The sequence below is a fragment of the Peromyscus eremicus genome, unplaced genomic scaffold (genome assembly GCF_949786415.1).
Source record: "Peromyscus eremicus unplaced genomic scaffold, PerEre_H2_v1 PerEre#2#unplaced_112, whole genome shotgun sequence".
Taxonomy (NCBI): Eukaryota; Metazoa; Chordata; class Mammalia; order Rodentia; family Cricetidae; genus Peromyscus; species Peromyscus eremicus.
Window position 1 is genome coordinate 517,886 of NW_026734351.1, and position 25,992 is coordinate 543,877.

General features: G+C 38.2%; 1 protein-coding gene across 1 annotated transcript in view; it reads right to left on the bottom strand.

Annotated features, from left to right (window-relative positions):
* The window catches only part of LOC131901566 (sulfotransferase 2A1-like), a 44,591-nt gene extending 24,626 nt beyond the window's left edge, over positions 1–19,965 (bottom strand). The window contains exons 1-3 of the mRNA XM_059252679.1: positions 19,833–19,965; positions 18,549–18,757; positions 16,762–16,888 (exon numbers count right to left, since the gene is read on the bottom strand). Coding sequence (XP_059108662.1) covers positions 16,762–16,888; positions 18,549–18,757; positions 19,833–19,965 — 469 coding nt within the window. The remainder of the gene's footprint in view (positions 1–16,761; positions 16,889–18,548; positions 18,758–19,832) is intronic.
* Positions 19,966–25,992: the final 6,027 nt, after the last annotated feature.

Sequence of the window (25,992 nt, forward strand, 5' to 3'; positions counted from 1 at the left end):
TCCAGGAAAGGCACAAAGCTACACAGAGAAACCCTGTCTCGAAAAACCAAAAACCAAAAAAAAAAAAAAAAAAAAAAAAAAAAAAAAGAATATAGAATATATAGAATAAAGAATATAATAAGAAGATAGGAGTAGGAATTCCAAGATACCCCTCACTCTATGAAAAGAGGAAATCTAAAGTTTATAGGTATAGAAAATATATTTAATATCATTTCCTATAGTTAGGAATAGAGTGGTGGTGTTTAGTAGCTTTTAGTGTTAACTTTACACAACCTACAACCACCTTGGAAGAGAAGGTTCCTGAGGAATAGTCTAGATTACATTGGCCTGTGGGCATGTCTTTCAAAGGTTGTGCAGATAGTACATGGATAATGTAGAAGGATGAAACACATTGTGGGAAGCATCGTTCCCTACTGGAGGGGCGCAGAAAAGCATAAGGAAAGAGAAGGCTAGCTGTGAGCAAGGAAGCATGGGTAAACATCTTTATTGTCTCTCTGCTCTTGACTGTGGACAGAGGACTGTAACTTCCTGCTGACCTTCTCATCAATCATAAACTAACCTGAGTTGTAAGCAACACAAATTCTTTTCTCTCTAAAATGCTTTTTGTTAGAACAGATGCCAATTGAGATGCAGGCAAAATTTCAAACACCACATAGACAAGACCAGAAAAGAACCTCCCCTCATAATATTATAATTAGATAAAGGAAGTACATTGAAATTCACAAGAGAGAAACACCAAGTCAAATGTAAGGGAAAGTCTGTCAGAATAACAGATTTTTTAACTCAGACTTTAAAATGCAGGAGGGACTGGAAAGCTATACTTCAAGTTATAAAAGACAACCAATGACAACTACCGTACTCATCCAAGCTGCTTGTCATAACTCAAGGAGAAATAAAATTTTACATGCAAAAATTATGCAAAATGTATTTATGCCCATCCACACAGCTTTACAAAATATATTTATGGGAGCCCTTCAGACTGAAGTGAAAAACAGATATGTCCATAAGACTGCAATACACACAAGATTGCTTTACCAGTCTCTAATATGGGACAGTACCAGTAAAGTACCAGTAAGCCATGAGCCACATGGCAACTTATAGATTAATAAAAATGGGTTAATTTAAGATATAACAACTGGATAACAAGAAGCCTGAGCCATTGGCCAAAAAGTTTAAATAATATAGTGTTTGTGTGTTTATTTGTGTCTAATAGGCTGCAGGTCCAGGCAGGACTAGAGACAATTCCAGCAACAAATGGCACACAACAGCTTGAGTTTCCACCTGAAACCTGAGAATATTTAATAAGCAATTCTAAACAAACCTAAAAACAGCTTCCTGATTGTCTCTCTCAAATTAGCCACAGCCTGCTTGCTTGCGCTACTCTATGGCGGGTTTGTGGCGAGCAAGCTTGACCTATGCCACATTACACAGAGGTGTCTCCAAGCTGTGTACTATGCTCCATGGGGGATTTGGTCTTTGCTAGTACACACACACACAAACACACACACACACACGCACACACACACACACACACACACACACACACAGAGAGAGAGAGAGAGAGAGAGAGAGAGAGAGAGAGAGAGAGAGAGAGAGAGAGAGAGAGAGAGAGAGGTTTCTGGGTTATATGCTGCTTTGATAGAGGCATAGACCCACTGCCTCCCAGAGTCAGGCAGTTAACATAGTTCCTCAGAAGCTGGAGGTAAACATAGTTCCACCAAATTGGAAATCTGAGGAAAGTGGAGCCAGCAGCCACAGCTGCCCTTTCAGTCTTAGTAATGATTTAGTTTAAAGCAAGAGATTCACAATAAGAGAGATTCAGATTGGACAGTTTACAGTAGGTATGAAAGTATATGTAGACTTGGAAGAGAGACAAAAAGGAATATATACAGCTATAAAAAGAAATAGTTTTGAAAATAAAGTCTTTAAGAGAAAATAAAAGTAATATAAAAAATAAGCCACATTAAGATGGATATCACACAGAGAATCTAGATTGTGTCTTCTTTGGGATTTTTAACTGCAGAAAGACATTTGATTGTAAAGACTGCTAAATTAAGCATTTATATATATTAAAGGTATCTTGACTTCAAAATTTTGATCTAAGGATATGTTGCTTTGGAAAGGAAGCTCTGCTTTTGTTTCCACAGAAATCAAGGGGTTATGGATTTGTTCCAGATTAAGATACATCAGGTTTAACAAGCCAAGACCCCCTGAAACGTCTCTGATGACACCATGGCCCAGATGATCCAACATTCAGAATGGTGTCAAGGCAACTGGCTCACACAATACAGCCTCATGGACTACTCCATAATCTTAAAATTTTCTTTATGTTCTGATAAGAAATATAGCACTCTCACTCAGCAGGAAGTAGTATGAGAAGCTATGCACAAATTCCCAAATATACCAGGCTGGCTTTGGAGATGGAATTGGCTCACTCCTTCTCTAAACCCAAGCATATTTCTAAAAAAATGCTGAGAGATTATTCTGTCCCATATTAGAACCCTCTGGTGTGGGACAGACAAAAAACAATATTTTATATAAAGCAGGTTGATTATAAATGCAATCTCTTTCTAAAGAAAAAGAGGATAATATAGATAATGATAAGATGAAAGGGTAGATTAATGAACCTACTTTTAAAGAACAACAACTTGTTTAGAAATGTTTTACATTGCTATGAATTTTGGTTTATTGATACATGTTTAAACTTATTTTTGCTACACTGTTTATGTATTTCTACTCTTGTGGGAGGTATTATGTTTATGTAACTCATTTAAATTGTAGTGGATAATCAAGAAATACAGATTAATAATTAGTTTTCTGTGATATTCAAAAGTATAGCCATGTTAGCTAAGTTTTCTAGGTATACATAGATATATTTCAGATAGATAGGTAATTTTCAAACACTTCAAAGACCTACAGAATATGACATTTAAAATGTTTTACAAATTTAACCTTTCTGGACAGTCAGATATGTCTGCTCCTGGCAACACTGGATTTACTTCAGAGAGGAGGATGGGCATTGAAGACACTCCATATGGAGTTTATCTTCTTCTTGGCAAAAATAGCCATTTGGGCAAGAAACTGTTCTTCCCTGGACTACTTGAAAAAATGTATCAACTGGACATGCAGGACCATTAGGAATGTGACCACTGAACTTTGCTTGGCAAAATGGTCCTTAAGGTACCTACTTCACAGAGGAAACTGCCAGACATTCTACAGGACACAGAGAGAAGTGACGGAGAGTCTCTAGGCCTGTGGGCTGAAGACAGATGCTCTAAATTTACATGACTGTCCAGGCTTCCAGCTGTCTCTGTATACTCTCACAAGACTCCTGAAAGTTGCTTGTGTCCTTCTCCTGTTTCTCAGTTAATATTATATCCTTCTGAGGTCTTTGGTATAGTTGAAGACTAGATATAAAATCCTTAGTCAGGATAAAAGATAAGTTAGATATGAAACCTTAGATTCACAAATATATCATAGAATATCTTCTTTAATTTTGCCAAATACAAATAGACTGTATATTATAAATAGACTAGATATTGTAACTGTAATTCTTGCTTGATAATTGTTCCGTTATATGTAATTTTACTATGTTAAAGTTAAATCATTCCCTTTTGAAAAAAAGAAAAGGGGAAGTGCTGGGATGTTGTACATGTGTTGCTCTGATTGACTGATAAATAAAATGCTGATTGGCCAGTAGCCAGGCAAGAAGTACAGTATAGGCAGGATAAGCAGAGAAGAGAATTCTGGGAACAGGAAGGCTAAAAAAGGAGTCTCCAGCCACTTCCACCATGAGAAGCAAGATGTAAAGTATCGGTAAGCCACAAGCCACATGGCAACTTATAGATTAACAGAAATGGGTTAATTCAAGATATAAGAACTGGATAGCAAGAAGCCTAAGCCATTAGACCAAACAGTTTAAATAATATAAGCATCTGCATATTTATGTGGGTCTAAGTGGCTGAGGGCCTGGGCGGGACTAGAGATAACTCCAGTAATACCAGTCAAATTGACACAACCTAGAATTATCTGAGAAAGTCTCAGTTAAGCTATTGTCCCTATCAGATTGTCCTGTGGCCAGGGGTTTGAGTTGTTGTCTTCATTGATGATTGATGTGTTAGGGCCCACAGCATACACAGCTGGTCCTGGGATGTATAAAGAATCTAACCTAGCCTGAAACACTGAATGAGTTAGCAAACAAACTAGTAAAATAGTTTCTGCTTCAGTTCTTTCTGGAGATACTGCCCTGACACTTTCCATAGATAGACTGTGACCTGAAAGTGGAAGCCAGATAAACACTTTCTTTCCCTATATTGTTTCTGACAAGAGCACTTTGTCATAGTAATTATAAAGCAAACTAGAACAACAGTTAAACAAGGAAACAGCTTGAGTCCCTTGACAAAATCATCAAAATGACAGTAATCAATAGGGACCTTTCACTAGTAACTGAATATTAATGTCAATTCCCAATTAAAAAACACAGGCTAGGAGATTGGAATAAAAAAGTAGGAAGTATATATTTGTTGTACTCTGTCATAAAAGAGAGATATAACCTTACAAAGAGGTGATGAAGAAAGGTGTTCAGGGCAAATGGAGCTAGAAAACAAACAAGTGTTGCTGATCTAATATGACAAAATAGACTTGAAAGTAAATCTAGTGAAAAAATGATATTACTTCCTACTAATTAAGGAAACAGTTCATGGAGAGAACTGTACAATTCCACACACACGTGCATCCAGTTCTATACAGAAAATACTATTAGATGTACAGTCACAGACTATCACTAGGTGTCATAGTAGTTTCACTCGCAACAATTAACCCTTCATCCCATTAGAGAGTAGACAGAAATAAATCACAGATAAAATTGCCTTAAAAGATATCTATAGAATATTTTATCCAAACACTGCAGAGTACTTCTTGTTCTCAGCAGTCCATGGAACTTTCTCTAAAATAGATCGTATATCAGGACAAAAAGAATATCTGAGCAAATATGAGGAAACTGAAATATTTCCTTATATTCTACCTGACAACAATGAGATAACTACATACAAACAGGAGAAATTCCAGAAGGTAAACAAACTCATGGACATCAAACAACTCACAACACAATTATGAATGATTTCTTGAAGAAATCTAGAGTAGAAAGTCTCCTGTAATAAAATGGAAATTAAAACCTTTGTACTTTAATCTGTGAGACACAATGTAGACAGTCCTAAGAGAGATGTTTAAAGGTCAATGTTCCTAAACTAAGAAATTAAAGAGATGTCCAATTATTTAGTTAATTATTCACCTTAGGGCTGTAGAAAAGTAACAAATCAAACACCAAAATCATTAGCTGGAAAGAAAGCACTGACGTTAATGAAATTAGTGAAAGGAAAACAGCTCAACAACAAAACAAACCACAGAGTCATGAAGTAGATTTGGTTCTTTCACAATATAAACAATATTGACAAACTTTAGATAAACTAACCAAAGGAAGAATGAATGCCAAAGTTCATACAGTAAGACTTGAAAATGGAGTCATTATGACAAGCTCCAGTGAAATTCAGAAAATTATTAGAGTTTACCTTAAGAACATTCCACCAACCTGGAAAATCTAAAACATATGGATGAATTTCTGCATAGATTAAAAACTACCAAAATTAAGCTAAGATGATATTTTGAACAAGTAAACAAGTAGGAATGGGGAGAAGGCTGAGCAGTTAAAAGCATTCACTGTTCTTTTATAGAATAAGGACTCAGTTTCTACTACCCACATGATAACTCACAATGCCTTCTCCCAGCCTCTATGGTCACCAGACACATATGTAACAAACACAGACATACAAGAAAAATACTTCTACACGTAAGATAATATGAACGTTAAAAATAGTCAGGACTGGCCCTGCCCCCACCTCTGGGGTGGAGGACAGCATAGAAAAGACCAGTGCTGAATAACTCAGCAACCACCCAGGCCCAGATTTAGGGCTTTGAGTTGGTTCACCCCCATATTTACCCTATCTATGATCAGGTGGAGAAAGTGGAAAGGGCCAGTCCTGCAGAAGCATAGCCACAGGATCTCCATGACTCTGAGCAACAGTAGGATATCTGAGAGACTAGGGGAGTCAGTATTGATGGTGTAGCAGAAGCCAGAGACCAACAGCTCATTGCAATAAACATTTGCAAGTAAAGCTGTCTGGGCAAGTAAAACATGTCTCTACATGACAAATCTCAGTTCCTGATGCCATTATGATGAACAAGTAGGTGATGGAGAGGTGGAAAAGATGGAGTAACAAAGTGGTACAAGTATGTTGGAATAGGGGACACAACAGTTTTGACTGTTATGAGAGAAGACTGCCACCGACAGAGGAGCATGTCATTGCCCAGAGGGATCGGCAAGATGGTTTGATTTTCGGTTTGTTTTTCTTTTTCTTTTTAAAATAAATGTATTTGTGTATTTATTTTACTTTCCAGCCACGATTTTCTGCTCTAACCTCTTCTCCCATTATCTCCCCTAGTCGAACTCCCCTCTATTCCCACCCTCCAAACCACTCTTCATCCATTTCTGTTTAGGAAAGGGCAGGTCTCCCATGAGTATCAACAAACCATCGCATATCAAGTTGCAGTAAGACTAAATACTTCCCCATGTATTAAAACTGGGCAAGGTGACCCAGTATGTGGAGTAGGGTCTGAAAAGCCAGTAAGAGAATTGGATATAGCCAGTGTTCCCACTGTTTGGAGTCCTATAAGAGCACCAATCTACAAAGTTATAACACATGTACAGAGGGCCTAGACCAGTACCACGTAGGCACCCTGGTTGGCATTTCAGACTCTGTGAGTCCCTATGATCCCAGGTTGACTCTGTGAGTGTCCTTGACCCTTGTGGCTCCCACAATTCTTTCTCCCCCTCTTCTGCAGGATTCTCTGAACTCTACCTAATATTTGCTTGTGGATCTGCATTTATTTCTATCAGTTGCTGGATGAAGTCTCTCTGATGACAATTGAGCTAGCACCAATCTGATCACAAGAGATGGACAGTTCAGACTACATATCTGCTATTGCTAGGAGTCTAAGGTGGAGTCTTCTTTGGAGATTCTTGGCAATGCCTTTTGCCAAGTTTTTATCTGACCCTGAAATGTACCCCTTTCCAGGAGTCTCTTTCAGAACTCTCCCCCTTCATCCCCTCTCTCAACCTGATTGCTCACGTTCCCATGCCCAACTGCCCTCAGTTCACTCACAAAATCTCTTCTATTTCCCTTTCACAGGGATGTCTGGGTGTCACTCCCCCCATGAATCCTCCTTGTTCCCTAGTCTCTCTGGGTCTGTGGATCATAACACTATTATTCTTTATTTTACAGCTAATATCCACATATGAGTGAGTACATACCATGATTGTCTTTCTCTGTTTGGGTTGCCTCACTCAGGCTGATTTTTTTTCTAGTTCCATCCATTTGTTTTCAAATTACCTAGTGTCCTTGTTTTAAGCAGCTGAGTATTGTTCCACATTTTCTTTATCCATTCCTTGGTTGAGAGACGTCTAGGTTTCCAGGTTCTGTCTACTACAAATAAAGTTGCTATGAACATAGTTGAGCAAATATCCATATTGTCTGATTGAACATTCTTGTTATTTGCCCAAGAGTGGTATAGTTTGGTCTTGGGGTAGGTTGATTCCCAGTTTTCTGAGAAACCTCCACATTGGTTTCCAAAGTGGCTGTACAAGTTTGCTCTCCCACCAGCAGTGGAGAAGTGTTCCTCTCACACTGCCTCCTCTCCAGAATGAGCTGTTACTTGTGTTTTTTTTTCTTAGCCATTCTGACTGATTAAGGTAGAATCTGAGAGTCATTTTAATTTGCATTTCCCTAATGACTGAGGATGATGAACATTTTGTTATTTTGTCTTTTTTTTTTCAGAGCTGAGGACCAAACCCAGGGCCTTGTGCTTGCTAGGCAAGTGCTCTACCACTGAGCTAAATCTCCAACCCCCATTTTGTTAAGTATTTCTTAGGCATTTTTGTTTTCTCTGTGGAAATTTCTCTATTTAAATCCATTTTTAATTTGGGTTATTTAGTTTGTTGGTGTCTAGTTTTTTGAGTTCTTTATATAATTTGAATATTAACTCTAAGTCAAATGTGGAGTTGTTGAACTTTTTTCCAATCGATGGGGCTGCAAATTTGTCCATATTGATGCTGTCCTTTGCTTTACAGAAGATTTTTTATAAAGCAAAGATGCAGTTTATTAGTTGTTAATCTTAATGTCTGTGCTATCAGTGTTCTGTTTAGGAAGAGTTTTCTCCTGTGCTAATGCATTAAAGGCTGTTCCCCATTTTTCCTTTTATCAAATACAGTATATCTTAATTTATTTCAAGGTCTATGATCCACCTGGTATTAAGTTTTGTGTGGGATGATAGCTATGGATCAGTTTGCATTCTTCTATGTGCCGACATCCAGTTAGACCAGCACCAATTTTTGAAGATGCTTTCTGTTTTCCTTTGTATAATTTTGGCTTCTTTGTTGAAGAGTGAGTGTCCATCAGTATGTAGATTTATGGCTTGGTCTTTGGTTCAATTACTCTGTTCCACCTTTCTATTTTTAAGCCAATACTTTTCAGAACTATAGCTCTGTAGTAGAGCTTGAACTCAGGGATGGTTATTTCTCTGGGCATTCTTTTTATTGTACAGGATTGTTTTAGCTATCCTGGACTTTTTGTTTTTCCATATGAAACTGAGTATTGTTCTTTCAAGTTTTATAAACATTTGTGTTAGAATTTCTATGGGAATTATGTTGAATTTGTAGCTTGCTTATGGTAAGATGATCATTTTTACTATGTTTATCCTACAGATCCATGAATATGGGAGATCTTTCCCTTTTTTGATATCGTATTCAGTAAAGAACAATACTCAACTTTTAAAAAAAAAATTCTTATTTTTTTTATTTTCTCTTAGGGGGAAGTTACAATGGTGGAGGGAAGGTTTGGAAGACCAGGGAAATGAGTGGGATTGGGGTAAATGATGGTAAACTCCCAAAGAATCAATGAAAAATTATGTTATACAACTACTCGGGCCTGAAACAAGCGATGAGTTTGCAGAAGTACTTAAAACAATCTCTAAATTTAAAAAAAAAAAAACCATCAGGTCCAGATGAATTTTCTCAGACCCTCAGAAAACTTGACAAAAGCTTGTTGAACTGTTCCATAAATGCAGGAAAAGATGGCACAACATCAAAGTACTTTTATAAAGTATCATCTTGATACAAAAAGCAGACAAATATTCAACAAAAAATCCATCATGAACATAGATGTAAAACTTCTCAGCAAGATACTTTCTAACCAAAACTGAGAATATATCAAATATCAGTTAAATGGCTCAACAGGTAAGGTTATTTGCTGCCAAACCTGATGACCTAAATCCACATGATGAAAAGAAAAAAACACATTCCTGTAAGTTGGCCTCTACTCTCCACCTGCACACTTGATTTCAATTGTACCACACAATTGTGTGTGTGCATATATATGTGCATGTGTGTGTATATGTATGTATGTATATTTAAGTAACCATTCATCATAATCAAGTACAAATATCAATAAATATAAATTAAATAGCATAAATGGACTCAATAACAGGAAACACATTGGAATCTGTGTAGACACAGAAAAGGTTTTTTTTTATAAAGTTCATAATCTTCAAGACTAAAGTCCTGAAGAATTTTGAATAGAAGAAATGTATTTCAATATAATATTTGCCTTATGTTAGGAAATATAGTTAATATTCCACTAAGTAGGGGGGAATCCATTGCATTTCCAGTAAAAGCTGGAAGAGCACAAGGATATATACTTCTTCCACTCTTTTTCAATGTAGTACCAAAGGCTATGTTAGAAGAAAAAGACAAAAAGAACAAACAAAAGGGATACAAATAAGAAAAGAAGTCAAAGTACCTTTATATTCAGATCACACAATTCTATCAATAAGAGAGCTGAGAGAGTTTACCAGGAAACACTTAGATCACATAAAGGCTTTTATACAAGTGACTGGGTATAAAATTATCATACAAACATCAACAGCTTTACTATGTACCAAAGACAAATAAACTGAGAACTAAACCATAGGAATAAGTCTGTTCACTATTGCCTCAAGAAAATACATTAGGATATATATAATCAAGGGTGATGCCTTGAAAAGTATGTCCCCTATAATTTTCAGGTGTTTGAGTATTTGTTTCCCTGTTGCTTGATGTTTTGGGAGGATTAGGAGTTGTGAATTTGCAGTAGGAAATATGTCACTAGGTAGGATTTAAGTTTTCAACAGAGTAGCACCATTACAAATGTTTTATGCTTCCTTTTTGTGGATTGAAATGTGGGATCTCAGGTGTTACTGGACTGCCATGCTTTTCCTTCTGGTGCCATGCTTCCTGCCATAGTGATGATGAACTCTCACCTCTGTAGAACAATAAGTTCCAAACAAACCTTTTCTTCAATAAGTGGTCTAGTTAATGATGTTTTATCACATCAATAGAAAAGTAATTAATGTACCAAATATTCAAAGTCCTCTTTAAGGGGAACTTCATCACAATGAAGACAGAAACTGATGTAGACAGTAGGCCATGGAAAATGTTCCCAGGGTCACAGACTAGAAGATTGGTGATATGTAAATGGCCCTCCTACCAATTGCAATGTCCAGATTTAACATAATCCCAACCATGAATTTAGTGTCACTATACACAAAAATAAGAACAAATTTAAAATTTGTACAGAATTTTAGGAGGATGCTCACTCCTAAATGGAAAGGTATGCATTTCCCTTTAAGGCTTAGAGACCTTTGCAGAAGTGGGAGTGAGAAGAACATAGAATGTGGAAAGAGAAATAGAAGAGCTGGAAAATGCTGACCTGTGGGCATGACAGAGCAATTGCAGCATGATCTCAAAGCAAGTGAGGCTGCTTGCAATGGGCTTGCACAAGACAGGCCCATCAGTGATGTATGATGGGTGGGGAAGGCACTCATGAGACACTACTTACTGCTCCCTGCTGAAGTCCTGGATACTGAAGAATTCTGGGTGATAAGAAGTCATTGTCTTCAGTTGTGTCCCACTGTTGTACCTACTAGGTTTCAAATGGTAGTACAAAACCCACAGCCCCACAGATGATCCTCATCATGATTAAACTAAATGGATCATAAATAAAGAGACATAAAGTTTTCAAAGAGAAATTTAGGGAACGAATTAGTACAGACAGGGTGATTAGAAAGGGTGAAGGGTTTCAATAATCAGCATGTAATTTATACAAGGTATAAAATTCCCAAAGAACAAGTTCAGTTACAAATTCCTATGAAAGCACAGATAATCCAACCAATTTTCCAAAAGATACCCTGTTTCAAGCTATACTACAGCAATATAGTAATAAAAACAGCACTGCACTGATACAAAACAGACATGTAGATTAATCGAACAGAAAACCAAGATGTAAGTTCTGATAACTGTAGGCAACTGATTTTTTGACAAAACGTCAAACATATTCATTGGACTAAAGACAAAATCTTTAGTAAATGGTGCTTTGAAAATTGGATTACTATGTGTAGAAGAATTTATTTATATCTTAATCTCTCCTAGCACACACACACACACACACACACACACACACACACACGCACGCACACACGCGCACACACACACACGTGCATTCACCCCATTTCCAAATGGATCAAGAACCTCAATAGAAGATCCAAAACTCTGAAAGTGGTAGAGAAAAAGATAGGAAGTCCTCTTTGAAATGGAATCATAGCTAAGGACTTTCTAAATAATACTCATCTCACTCAGAAAAGTAAGTCAGATAAACAAATGGGACTTCATGAAATTAAAAGGCTTTTACCAAACAAAGGAAACCATTAATCATGTGAATATACAACATACAAAATGGAAGAAAATCTTTGTCAACTACATGCTCTCAGACAATATGTACCTAGTATCTATGAGGAAAACAATGCCTTGTGTGCATTTTTAATGTTTTAAATATTCAACATCATTAGCTGTCAGGAAAATACAAATAAAACTAATTAGAGAGTTCATCTTACCCCAAGTCAGAATGGCTATTGTCAAGAAAACAAATGATGCTAGAACAGTTGCACAGAGAAACACTATCTCAAAAAAAAAAAAAACAAACAAACAAAGGAAAAAAGACATCAAATGACAACAAATGTTTGAAGTGTGGGGCAAAGAGAAAAAAAATCCAAATACAAGGGGGTGAGAAAGGAGGATGAGAGTGTTCAAAGAGAATATAAGACTACTGTTTTCCTAGTTAAAAATTTGTCATGGAATTTGGTATTGATGATGGAAAATTGAGTGTAGTATAAGTGATATTTAAAGTGGAACATTCAACGTGACTCTCAACAGCTTCTCTTTGAGTATCAAATCTAACTGTATTATATACAATTTATATTTATTAAGTTTATAAGCTTAGAGTCTCATTAATTTGGATTTATCTTATTTTTACTTATTTATAAGTTCTTTATAATAAAGCTTAGTTTTTAAAATTTTAAGAGGAAAATATGGGGAAAGAAAATGTTGGTGGGAGTGCAAACTGACACAATCCTTACTGAAATCACTGTGGAGTTTACTTAAAAAAAAGCTGAAAAGAGAACTTCCATATGACCCAGCTATAGATTCTGAGTTACATACTCAAACTGTTTAGGTATAGTCTACTATATACTTAGGTATGTACAACTGTACAGGTGTTTGAACATCTGTGTTCATTACAGCTCTACTCACAATAGCTAGGAAGCAAGTTCACCTTACATGCCATCAACTGAAAAGTAGAAAATGAAATTGTAATATGTATACACAATTAAATTTCATTCAGCTACAAAGATGAAATTCTCAGTAAAATAGATGGAACTGAAAAATATACTTAATGAGGTAACGCCAGCACAGATAGACAACCATTTCATGTTGTCTCTCATATGAGGATCCTTGACAAATTCTTAGTGTATTTAACTTGAAGTGCATGTTAAGTACAGGAAACTGGAAAGGGGCCATTAGAAGGGAAACATGAAAAAAGAGACCTTAAAGAAAGAGAAATTCCAGAATATCTCTGATATGAATGTGAAGGGAGGGAATATGAGACTGAGTGGGTTAAAGTAAAGATGGGGTGAGTGGATAAGGGATAAAATTAACCAAAACTGCTGGGAAGTGGTGGTGCATGCCTTTAATCCCAGTACTTGGAAGGTAGAGACAGTAGGATCTGTGTGAGTTCGAGGCCAGCCTTGGCTATAGAGTGAGTTCCAGGAAAGGCACAAAGCTACACAGAGAAACCCTATCTCAAAAAATAAACAAACAAATAATTAAATAATTAAATAAATAAATAAAAATTAACCAAAACCAAGAATATATGACAATGCCTTATGGAAACTCATCAGTTTATAAGCTCATTAAAAACATTAACAAGGATAAGTCAAGGTACAAAACTGCTCCCAGAAGTCATAGGTTACTAAATGAAAATTCCACTGCTAGTGTTGGGATACCTCCCTAGGAGTAGTTTGTTGCCTAGAAAGGCCTGAGGAACCAAATAATATAGGCAATTGGCGCTTTTGTCAGTACCCCCTAAAACTAGTTGGTAAGACCCTATTTCTAAACACACCCTCATATTCTTATCATAGTACATAAAAAAGCACACTAGGAATGGGCTTCCTGCTCAATAGTTCTCATAGTACCAGAAAGTGTCATGCAGTCTGATAATAGGAGACTCTCATCAACAGTCATATTCAGCTGTGGACACTGTGATCTATACTTCAACCAGCCTTACAAGATATGCCCACTAGTGCAATAATGATAATTGTGGTATCAGGGTAACCAATCAATTTCTGATTGAGAAGAGTTCAAATGTGGTATAGTCAATGTGGTTGAATATCCATGATGGGGAGGGAATATATCCTAGTGTTGAAGCTTACTGTTTTCCTGCTGAATGGACTTGATGTGCACATCAAATTCTCTTCTAAATAGCTATGATTCTCCTTATATATCACTACTGTCAGCTTGGTTAAAAAAAAGATTCTTCTTGCAGTGCAGTGGTAGATTTGGAGACTCAAAATCGACCAAAATGCTGAGAACAGGTATCTCTTTCAGTGCTCACCAAATGAGATAATCTAGAGCCCCCATGTAACATTAAGAAACATGGAGGAAGAAGGTATGGAAATGATATAAAAGCTTAATTATGTGGTAGAATGATGTGGAATATTGTCTTCCAGACATGACATGGCAATAGTACATTTTAACTCTTAGTATCCAGGATTACTGCACAAGACTGGGCCCTAAAATACTCTATCAAGGAGAGAAAAGGTGCTCACAAGTAACCACCCCTTTTCCATGGCTTTATGAGCAGCCAAGTGTAATTAGGGGGCAGGGCCCATGAGACGCCCTCCTTTCACGGTCTATAGGCAGTTAGTGGTTGCTGGTAGAGGTAAAGGTGTTTTCTTTTTTTCAGTATAGGTGCTACTTGTGAGGTACCCATGTTCCTATAAATGACTCCTTCCCTGTGTTTCAGTAAGAAACCCCAATGGACCTCACTGGGTCACAAACACCCACATGTAGAAAAGGGACATGGATGTAGAAAGCAGAGTTACTTGGGAAGAGGGAAAGGATCAGCAAAAGTGGGGACAGGAGAAGAGAGGTTAGTGGGCCATTATTTTGATCAAAAATACCTGCACACATGTATTAAAATATTATCATGAAACTGGTTACTATATATAATTATTGTAACTCAATAAAAGTTAAACTATATACAAAGTGTTAAGAATTCATGCCTATGAAAATACTTTTGAGATAATAAAGAAAATAGGATTTACAATATTTGGTAAGATGCGTCTTAACAAAATGGTGGACAGTCAGGACAGTGTATGGGAAGCCAATAAAAAAAGACTAAGAGAATCCACAAATGAGTTATGTGGTAGGAAGACAAGGACATTTTTTATTTTTCTGTTGCTTTGACAAAATATCATCAACAATGGAAACTAAAGAAAGCAGAAAGAGATTAAGTTTGGCTTATTACTCAAGAGGGATAAGAATAAATGATGGGAGAAAAGAGGCAATGGCAATAAGCTTCAAGCAGGGCTATAGCAGCAGAAAGCTGAGAGGTCATCTCAACTACAAGCTGGAAGCAGAGACAAGGAACTGGAAGTGACTTAAGAACTTAACCTTTGATGTGGATTTAGGGGAATGCTCCTCCACTGCTAGTGGTAGTGCAAACTTGTACAGCCACTTTGGAAATCAATATGGACATTTCTCAGAAAACCATGCTACAATCCACTGCCCCATAGAGACTAGGTAACAAGGATGGCCTAAAGAAGATGGCGATGCACAATGTCCCTGGGAAGGGAAAATAGAAGAGATCTCTTTGTTGACTTGGGATGGGAACATGATAAATTAGTTTGGGGACATGGTTGGAATGGAAGAGAAATGAAAGAAACATCTTGATGGTGGGCATTTGGGTGCGGTAGATACCTGGAAAAAGAAACTCCCATGAATCTACAAGGATGACTCAAGCTAAGACTATTAGCAACAGTGGATAGGTAGCCTGAATTGACCATCTCCTGTAATCAGGTTGGTAACTACCACATTGTCATTTGAGAGCCTTCATCCAGTGACTAAAAGAAGCACATAGAGAGCCCCACAGCCAAGCACTGGGCCTAGCTCAGGGAATCCTTTGAAGAGGCAGAGGAAGGATTGGATGAGCCAGGTGGGTCACGGTCACCACAAGGGTACCCACAGAAACAAATGACATGTACTCATAGGAACTCACAGACTTTGGACTGATATCTAAAGATCCTGCCTGGAACTGACCTAGGGCCTCTACATATGTATGACAGTTATGTAGCTTGATCTGCTTGTGAGACTCCTAGTGATGGAAGCAGGGCCCAGCCCTATTTCTTTGACTGACTTTTAGGAACCTATGCCTCATAGTGGGTTGCCTTGTCCAGCCTTAATACAAGTAGCAGAGTTTAGCCCTACCTGAACTTGATACACCATGCTTTGTTGACACTCATGCTGAGGCCTGCACCTTTATGAACAGAAACAGAGGAGGAGTGGATTGAGGGGTGAGGTGGAAAAGATGGTGAAGAGAGCAAATTGGAGGAAAGGAGGGAGGGGAAACTGGTCAGGATAAAGAACAAATGAATAAATTTAATTAAAAAAGACTTTAAAACTTCTCAAAGTCCACACTCAGTGATGGACCTCCTGCAAGGTTGTGCCTCATAAATCTTCTGAAACAGTGCCATCAAGTGGGAAACAAGTGTTCAAATGTCAAGGTCTATTTGAAGCATTTCTTACTCTATACCACCAATTATAATACCTACCTTAGTACTAGAAAGACCAGTTAATCCAAATGCTGCCAGGATAATGTGTTATGTGTCAAGCTGTAGCTGTGCCCTGTTATTCAGTGGTGTGTGAAAACAGGAAGACTTCACAATTAGGTTCAAAATGGTGATGAGAGGTGGAAGCAACAATTGATTGAATATAGAGAGATAAGATGGAGCCAAGTGAAGTCTACAGAATATACTAAAGACTAGGGACATAACCGAGTTAGATAAAATACATAATCTTGTGGGTGTGAGCCCCAGCATTAAATTGAGGGAACATGGTAGTAGATGCTTTTAGTACTAGAACTCTAGAACTAGATGCAGGAGGAGCAGAGCTTCAACATTGTCCCTAGCTATAAAGAATTCAAGACCAACTGGAGCTATATCTCACCTTGTCATTAAAAATATCTCTGAGCCTCCCCCAAGTCCCATATTTAATATGACACTCACCATTTCCTTTGAGGAACCATTCAAAATAAGTTGTCATTGACTCTGGACTCCTAACAAATTTTGTCTTACTCCAGAAAAAATAACCAGACACAAGAACATCTCTGGGATTTCTGATCATATAGATCATCTTAAATAGAAAAACATGTACATGAAGGTCAACATAGTAATTCCAAACCTTTTAACTGGCACAATTTATATAAAATGTCAATCAAATCTCCATGAGGTTTCTAAAAACATTAATTATTTTGGTTTGGACAAAATATCCACATAAGTGCAAACTATCTATAGTCAGAATTCTCTTTTATAATTTTATTTAGTTTACAAACATGTAACAGCAAACTTACTCAGGTCACTAATTCTGTAAAAAACAAAACAACAATAACAAAAATACAAGACTGATTTTGTAGTTGTAAAGATCAGTGTCTTACAGTGTGAAAAAGAATCCATCCACCTTGAAGGAACCTCTTATATACTCAGAGATGAATGCTGTGCTAAATCTATGTGCAATATGAGAACCTAATTGTTTTCCATAACTTTAACTACCAAACATAACTTTCGAAACAATCATGGTGCAGAGCTCAAAGCCAGTGTGTCATTGCACAATAGTGAACACAAAGACCTACAGGCAACTCAGAAATGCAAAGAATTGGAGAAATAGACTTTCCCTGGAAAAAAGCATAACAATTGGTTATGCAATTCGAAATGCTCAGCCCTGAAAATATACATACAAATAACATTTTACAGACTGAGCAGGTAGTATTTAAATATTGAGAAATATGTAGATACGTATACAGATGTAAAAACAATTAATGAAAAAAGAGACTACAAATTTGAAAGAGAGAAAGGAGGAAAACTTGCAGGGAGGAAGGAGGAATGATGTATGTAATTATATTATAATCACAAACAATAAAAGAAACTCATAAAAAATAAATAATATTTTTAATAAAAGGAAATTTATATTTTGTGTCAATTGACTTTGTGACATTATTCTAGAATTCAACTCTTTAGGCCTCAACTTTCCCAGCTAAGTATATGTTAAATCTTGATAATGTACATGCATATAACTGAATGGTTACAAGTTCCTCATGATATTTTCAAGAGAGGAAATTTTTCTAAGTTTGTCTTTGTAGTTTAAGCATAAAATATTTTCAGGCTCCATGGTGCAGGGACTTCAAAATAACTTTCTTACTAACAAGAAACTATGATAGTTCAGAACCTGGATATTTCTGATCCCTTCTAGAGATCCTCTATCAGTGATGTGGGGGATTCCTGTGGCTACTGATCTCAATGGACAGCTAGATACAGCAACACAGTGGGTACAGATGAGCCATGACTGCTGAACAATCTCCATGATTAGAGCACTGATGCCTGGTCAGGCTGCTACCCCTATGAGCAACAGTGTCTGGGGTGATTCACACACTGCTCATGGGATATATGTAGAATCAAGATTAGCTAATTGACTTTGATGACAGCAAAACAGTAATGTGCACTGTACACTAGAGTGTGCCCTCTGTTTGACCTGTATCTGTAGTTCCTGAATGCTCTAGTTGATATTTCACTTTCTCTCATTTATCTGCCCAGGATCACTGAGTAGTACTTGACATTCTGGTGCTCTGATGTAGTCTGAGGTGGAGACACATCTGCACCACTTAGTGCATGAGAATCTCATGTTTGTACCCACAACCTACACAATTGGAGTCCATTTCTGCCAGAGCCCCAGGGCCCATCAAGGTAGATGAAGTTCAAAGAGCATTTGGTCAAAGATTTCTCAACCACTGGACACTGACCTTGGCCTTTGAACTGAAGAAAGACTTGGGGAAAAGATGGAAGGGAAGGTGGGAGCTGATGAGGCGTGGTCCTTCCTTATTGATTAATTTTTTATATCCATTTTGAGTCTCCATCCAGGGTGAGCGGTCCCAGACAGGCACAGATTGGATCCAATTGGGATCCCCCTTGGTCTGAATCAAGCAGACAATCTCAATCAGCCAGTTAGTTCCTGCAGAAGGAAAAGTAATGGTCACTCATTTCAATAGTGCTTATGAAAAAGCCTCAAGAAGAAAATTGTACACCTGTACAATTTACAGTGCAGCTGTTTCCAAGCGCACAGACCTGTAGTGTTCACAATGTCCACATGCTCTAAGTACAAAGTATATTCATCCAGCACATTGCCAATGCTTCACATGGAGAAACTGAGACTATACTCAATTAACTCCACTTGAACATTCCCTGAAGTCCTGGGCCATCATTATTCTACATTCTGGTGCTTTGAGTTCGACTTTCCCAGATACTTCACAGGGATGTAATTGTGGACTCTGTCCTTGAGTCTCGATCCCTTCTTTTAATGCAAAGCAATTGAGATGCATCCATGCTGCAGTATGTGTGTGAGTACTGCTTCTCTTTAGGTGAATAAATCCCCTTCTGTCCATTTACCACACACATTTGTATTTATGTTTACATGTTCACTTGTCCTTGGATATTTCTTTAGCTTTCTTCTCTGGGCCATTGTATGAATCTTCTTCATGCATTCCACCCACCACCCTTGGCTTTTCCATGTTCTTTCACTGTCAGTGTCAGCAACCCAAAACTTACCTATGTTTAGTGCTTCTGCCACCCAGCATACAACCCTCCCCAAAGCCCATGATGCTTCTTTTTTGGTTCCTTGAGTTTTGAGACTGTTTTCACTCCCTGGACAAGGTTCATGGTAATTCTTCTTCTCCCTGACATTGTCCTCTCCTCCACATATTCTTACATCCATTCCTTTATACCTTGGTGCTATTTTTTCTGTATATTTTTGTCATTTCTCCCTTCCACTCTCCTCCACTCAGAGACAGAACAATGCCAGAGTCTGCCTTAGAATCCACTGGCATTGTTCACATGGCTTAAATGACCCTCTGCCCACACAGACCGGGTCTTTCTCTGAGTGAAAATGCACTCACACACAGCAATCCATGCCCACAAAACATTTTAAACATCAGATATATAGAGCACTCTACTTATTGCCCAAATTCATGAGGATCAAAGCTCTATTCTCACTCATACACTTCAGGATCATCCTCACTAACAGTCCTTACCTGATTTAGGGTAAGTCAGTATGACTGTGTCTTCATCTCTCATCACAAATTTGTCACAAGTTTCTTTAATTATCTCTTTTTCAAACCCTACAGCAGGGAAAGGTATCCCTTCAAACCAAAGGTAGTATGACATGGCAAAGAGCTCTTTGTGGGTGCTGTTAGATTACACCTTTAACCACCTTTTCAGCTTCTAGCAAATGCTGAGACATAATATTTATGTGCAGGCAAAGAAATCATTAACACCCCACAGTTCATTATAAAACTAGCTACTGAGGGGAAGAAATAATGTAACAACTAGTTAAAGGTTGTTGTGTTAAGCAATTGTGAACTCATTCAGAGATCATTCTGCAGTATTTGTGAGCCTGAGTTCACGACCCCAAACAAGAAACTCAATAACAAGTACTAGGACATAGAAATGGGGCTAATTTAAAGTGTTTTCTAATATAATTCAGCTTTCAGAATGGTTTTAAATGTGCATAAAAGTTACAGAGATCATACAAAATGTTACCACATGCAATTCTTTTTTTTTTTTTAAAGTAGTGGTTGTTTATGAGAAACTCAATTCCTTAGCTGTGCTTTGTGACTCCCACCCTCACTCTTCCCATCCAATGCCTCACTCTCTTCCCATATTTATAATCTCTTCTTTAGTTTTCAGTTTATGCATATGTACATGTATATTATCACATGTACATATAACCTACTGAGTCCAATTAGTTCTGTTTGTATGTGAATGTATTCCATGCTGGGCACTTGTAATTGGAAAGCCTTATGGGATTTCCCTCTTAGGATATCTTGCCAGTCAAGTTATTTTTGTAGTTCACAGATAGCACACCTGGATAAGCGGAGTGATTGTTCTTCTCCCTTGGCAGCTTTTCAATTTATGAAAGCCACTTCTATGGAAGTTTAAAATACACATATTGATTTGACTCAGCAGCTTTTACAATCAAATGTCTTTCTGCTGTTAAAAATCTGAAAGACAACACAATCCAGAGTCTCTGTGTAATATCCATTTTTATGTGGTTTATTTTTTATATTACTTTTACTGTCTCTTTAAAGACTTCATTTTTAAAAACTATTTCTTTATATAACTGTCTATATTCCCTTTCCTCTCTCTTTGAAGCCTATACACGTTTTTACACATAGTGTAAAAAATTTAGAGGTTTATTTAATCTGCATCTGATTTATTGTAAATCTGTTGCTTTAAATTGTAGAATTGTAAAATGACTAGGACTGAAATGGAAACTTTGGATGCTGGCTCTGCCCACCTAAGCTTCTCAACATAGCAGAACTACGTTTACAGTCAGCCCTGGGAACCAAGTTCACCACCGACTCTGGGAAGCAGTGGCTCTATCCTTCCATCCCGCAGTGTATAGTCCAAAAAACTTTTATTCCTTTGCCTTAGCAAAAGCTGTTTCTTTCACGCAATGTATTATGTGGCTTAGAGACTCTACTGTGTACTGCAACAGAAATCAACCATGCTGCACTCAAGCCCACATGCTCCTGCTAACTGCCCATACCATATCTCATGGCTTGCCTGAGAGACACAACTAGGAAGGTGTTTTTAGTTCCATTTCAGAAACTTTTTTAAAAAAAGCTTTATCAGGTTTTAGGTGGAAACTCTTGCCCAATGTTGGGCATCATTGTTAGCAGAGTTTCCCTGTGTCCCACTTGGCCCATGGTCAAAACAAATCTCTCTCACCCACAAGTCCTGCAGCCACTTGGGACCCATGTAAACACAGAGACTTACATTATTTACAGACTGCATGGTCATTAGCTCTAGCTTTTTACAGGCTCACTCTTACATTTAAATTAACACATAATTCTTATTTATGTTTAGCCATGTGGCTTGGTACCTTTTCTTAGTCTGACATTCACATCTTGCTTCCTCTGCATCTGGCAGGCAATTCCTGACTCAGCCTTCCTCTTCCCAGAATTTTCCTTGACGGCTTATCCCACCTATATATCCTGCCTGGCTACTGGCCAATCAGCACTTTGTTTATCAACCAATCAGAACAACACATATTCACAACATGCAGAACAACATTCCACAGCAAACCTGCCTTAGTTTCACTTCCAGTGTTGTGATGATTCACCCTGAGAAAAGAAACCTAAAGGAGGAAGGTTTCTTTGGCTCATAGCTCCAGGACACAGCCCATCATTGTGAGGAAGTCAAGGCATAGGTCTTTGAGGTAGGTAGTCACATTACAACAGACACACAGCATACTGTGGGAAATATAGTAGAGCCATTGTACCTGACATAAAATCAAGAGTGATGGCACAACTAGACTGTGAAATAATATTTAGCAATAAGCAGTGATTGTTATCTGAGATTTATGAAGTTGCTTTTTCTGTAGGATCTTAGATTCTTTGCATGAATTCAGTAACAAAATATTCATGATAAACTAGAAAGTCTTTTTTTAATTGTATTTTTTATTTTATAATTTAATTTTATTTTACATATCAGCCACGGATTGCCCTGTCCTCCCTTCTCCTCCCTCCCCCAACCCACCCCTTATTCCCATCTCCTCCAGGGCATGGATTCCTCTGGGGATTCAGCTCAACCTGGTAGATTCAGTCAAGGAAGGTCCAGTCCCCTCCTCCCAGGCTGAGCAAAGTGTCCCTGCATAGGCCCCAAGTTCCAAACAGCCAGCTCATGCACTAAGGATAGGTCCTGGTCCCACTGACTGGAGGCCTCCCAAACAGATCAAGCTAATCAACTGTCTCACTTATCCAGAAGGCCTGATCAAGTTGGGGGCTCCTCAGCTATTGGTTCATAGTTCATGTGTTTCCACTAGTTTGGCTATTTGTCCCTGTGCTTTTTCCAAGCATGGTCTCAACAATTCCCATTCATACAATCCCTCCTCTCCTCCTCTTTCTCGCCAATTGGACTCCTGGAGCTCCACCTGGGGCCTGGCCGTGGATCTCTGCATCTGTTTCCATCAGTCATTGGATGAGATTTCTAGCACGACAATTAGGGTGTTTGGCCATCCAGATCACCAGAGTAGGTCAGTTCAGGTTTTCTCTCGACCATCATCAGTAGTCTAATGTGGAGGTATCATTGTGGATTTCTGGGGACCTCTCTAGGACTTTGCTTCTTCCTATTCCCATGGGGTTTTCATTTATCATGGTCTCTTTTTCCTTGTTCTCCCTCTCTGTTCTTGATCCAGCTGGTGTCTCCCACTCCCCTCAGCTCTCTTTCCCTCGACCCTTGTCCTTCATTACCCCCTCTCACATGCAGTTTGCTCGTGTAGATCTCATCCATTTCTGTGTCATTGAGGGATCCTTGTGTCTTTCTTAGGGTCCTGTTTTCTAGGTAGCCTCTCTGGAGTTGTGATTAGCAATCTAGTCATCCTTTGTTTTACATCTAGTATCCTTCTATGAGTGAGTACATACCATTTTTGTCTTTCAGATTCTGGGTTACCACACTCAGGATGATTTTTTCTAGATCCATCCATTTGCCTGCATAAATGTGGTACATATACACAATGGAATACTACTCAGCAGAGAAAAACAATGACATCATGAAATTTGCAGAAAGTCTTGCAATGGATAAGAATTGCTTGGATAAGCCGGGCGGTGGTGGCACACGCCTTTAATCCCAGCACTGGGGAGGCAGAGCCAGGTGGATCTCTGTGAGTTCGAGGCCAGCCTGGGCTACCAAGTGAGTTCCAGGAGAGGCTCAAAGCTACACAGAGAAACCCTGTCTCGAAAAACCAAAAAAAAAAAAAAATGAAAAAAAAAGAATTGCTTGGATAATATGTTCTTTCTGATTACCCCTAGATCAGATCAAAGAATATGGCATGTGGAATTTGACTTGTTAAAAATACCTTGTGTGTAATAATTAATGAAATGATTTATCAAGGCAAATAAGGGTTCAGTCCACTGTGATTCCCTCCTTGCTCTTTCAAGGCTTCATTGTATCCTTGAGTGTCTCTCTTTTTTTCTGGTCATCTCACATGAAACAGTTATTGACACTTGTTAACCAACCTGTGTTGCTCAAAAAATGAGGGGTACAGATGCTCCAGGACTGCAGATTAAGTCCATTCACATGCAAATGAGACTCCAGGATTGGTAAGGGACATAAGTAATTTCCCAGTTCAGAAGCAGCAATATGTGCAGTTGCTAAAAAGTTTGTCAAAAGGAAATGGAAAGTGAAAGAAAAACAGCTTAACAAGCTTATAGAACTGATTAAGTGGCTTTGTATTGATTTCAGGAAACTCCTCACGTTGAATTAAAATGACAGTGTCAGAGTATTGAGAGCTTTCAGGAAAGCTCATCAAAGAAGAGAAGCTATGCTCTTTCAGATTTGGCCTTTATGTAAATATTTCCAATGCTTTGGAGCTGCTGCAGAATGAAGAGTCAGAAAAGGCTTCATCAGATGTAGAAAAGGGAAATAAGAAGGAGAATATTCTGGCTAGGAACTGTCAGAGAAGAATATTGTCTCAGAGGAAAATAAAAACATTGTTTTGGAGTAAGATGAAGCTGTGGAGGCTCAAGATGCTGGAGATGAAACTCCTCTTCCTCCTTTAGATGAAACTTGGATTAACTGCATTGGATTAATGAATGTAACCCAGTGAGAGAGGTGCATATTAATCTCTTACCACAGGGAAACCTGATAAAGAGCCTAGTTACCGGCCATGGACCAAACAATATGAGCCACTTATATCCTGTCAGCAATGGAGTAACTCATCAGGAAAGCAATCAGGGGAAAAATACTCAGTATTGGATATTTAATGCATGCTACTTTGGGTAGTGATGGTTTACATTTGGCTGAGGATAAACATCTTACATTATCTCCACAAAATACTTGTTGTAAAATAGCCACTGGAATGTATATTCCGCTTACCTCAGGGACAGTGGGCAATAATTTTTGACGATTTTTGACAAGGCTAGAGGGATGAGAGCAGGGAAGAGCGGGGGAGGGGGGGATCTGTTATTGTTATGTAAAGAGAATAACATTTTTCCTAATTAAAAAAAGGTATCTACCACCACAGGTAGCCTATTTTACATTATTTAGAAGTTTTTCAGAGGTATTTGTGTTTCATCTTTTGAGAAATCTCAATTTAGTTTTATACCCCAACTTTAAATTTGATAACTTGCTGTCTTTTTTTATTAAGTATTTTGAGAGCATGTCTGTCTTTGTAGCCTTAGCTGTCCTAGAACCATTTAGAAAGACTGGGCTGTCCTGGATCTTACAGAGATCCACCTGCCTTTTCTTCCCTAGTACTGAGATTAAAGATGTGTGCTTCCACGATTTGCTAGGCCAGCTTGTTCTTATACTACATTAAAAAATGTTTGTGTATTCTAAATATTACACATCTGTCAGAACATGTTGTTTGAGAAAACTTTTGATGTAGAGACATGACAGACCCCTGTCTACTCACTTTCTATAGGGAACCCATGACAGAACAAAGTAGGGATATCACCAAAGTCCAATTGGAGCTCAGCATGGTGGTACACACCTTCAATCCTAACTCTTGAAATAAAGAGTCAGGAAGATTTCTGTGAGTTTGAAGGCAACCTGGGCTACTGATCAAGTGCCACAACCCGCACAGCCAGAGACCGAGAACTGGCGAGGGACATCAAGGTTAAGCAGCACTCAGGACACACCTTGATTCATCATTCAAAGAGAGCCCTTTATTGACTATCCATCAGCCTTATATACCCTGCTACTTCCTGCTCTCCATGTGGTCAGGGTACAGTCCTCAGGTTCCCATCCACATCCCAGCAGCTCAGCCAAACAGGAAAACTGCAAGCGAATCAGCAGAGAGCTGATTCTTGAAATAATGTTCCAGCAATAGCTATATCGTAAACATGTGACTTACTGACCACAGGAAAAGAGGAAGAAGAAAAGGGCACCTTAGGGCAACTTAGGGCAAGCAAACAGGCTATGCACAAGGCCTGTTCAGCATCTGCTGCCAACAATCAAGTTCCAATATACCCAGCATTACACAGAGAAATTCTGTTTCCAAAAAAAAGAAAGAAAAAGAAAAAGAAGAAAAACTACAAGAAGAAATAGTAGTTCAGTTTGGTGAACCATAAGCTTTCTTAGGTTCCTTATACATTGTTAGAGACTGGGTATAACAAACATAGTCTACTTCAGGCCACATGGTCAGGGCTGGAGATAACGGTTTAAATGGACTCCACTAGGTGTCTGTGG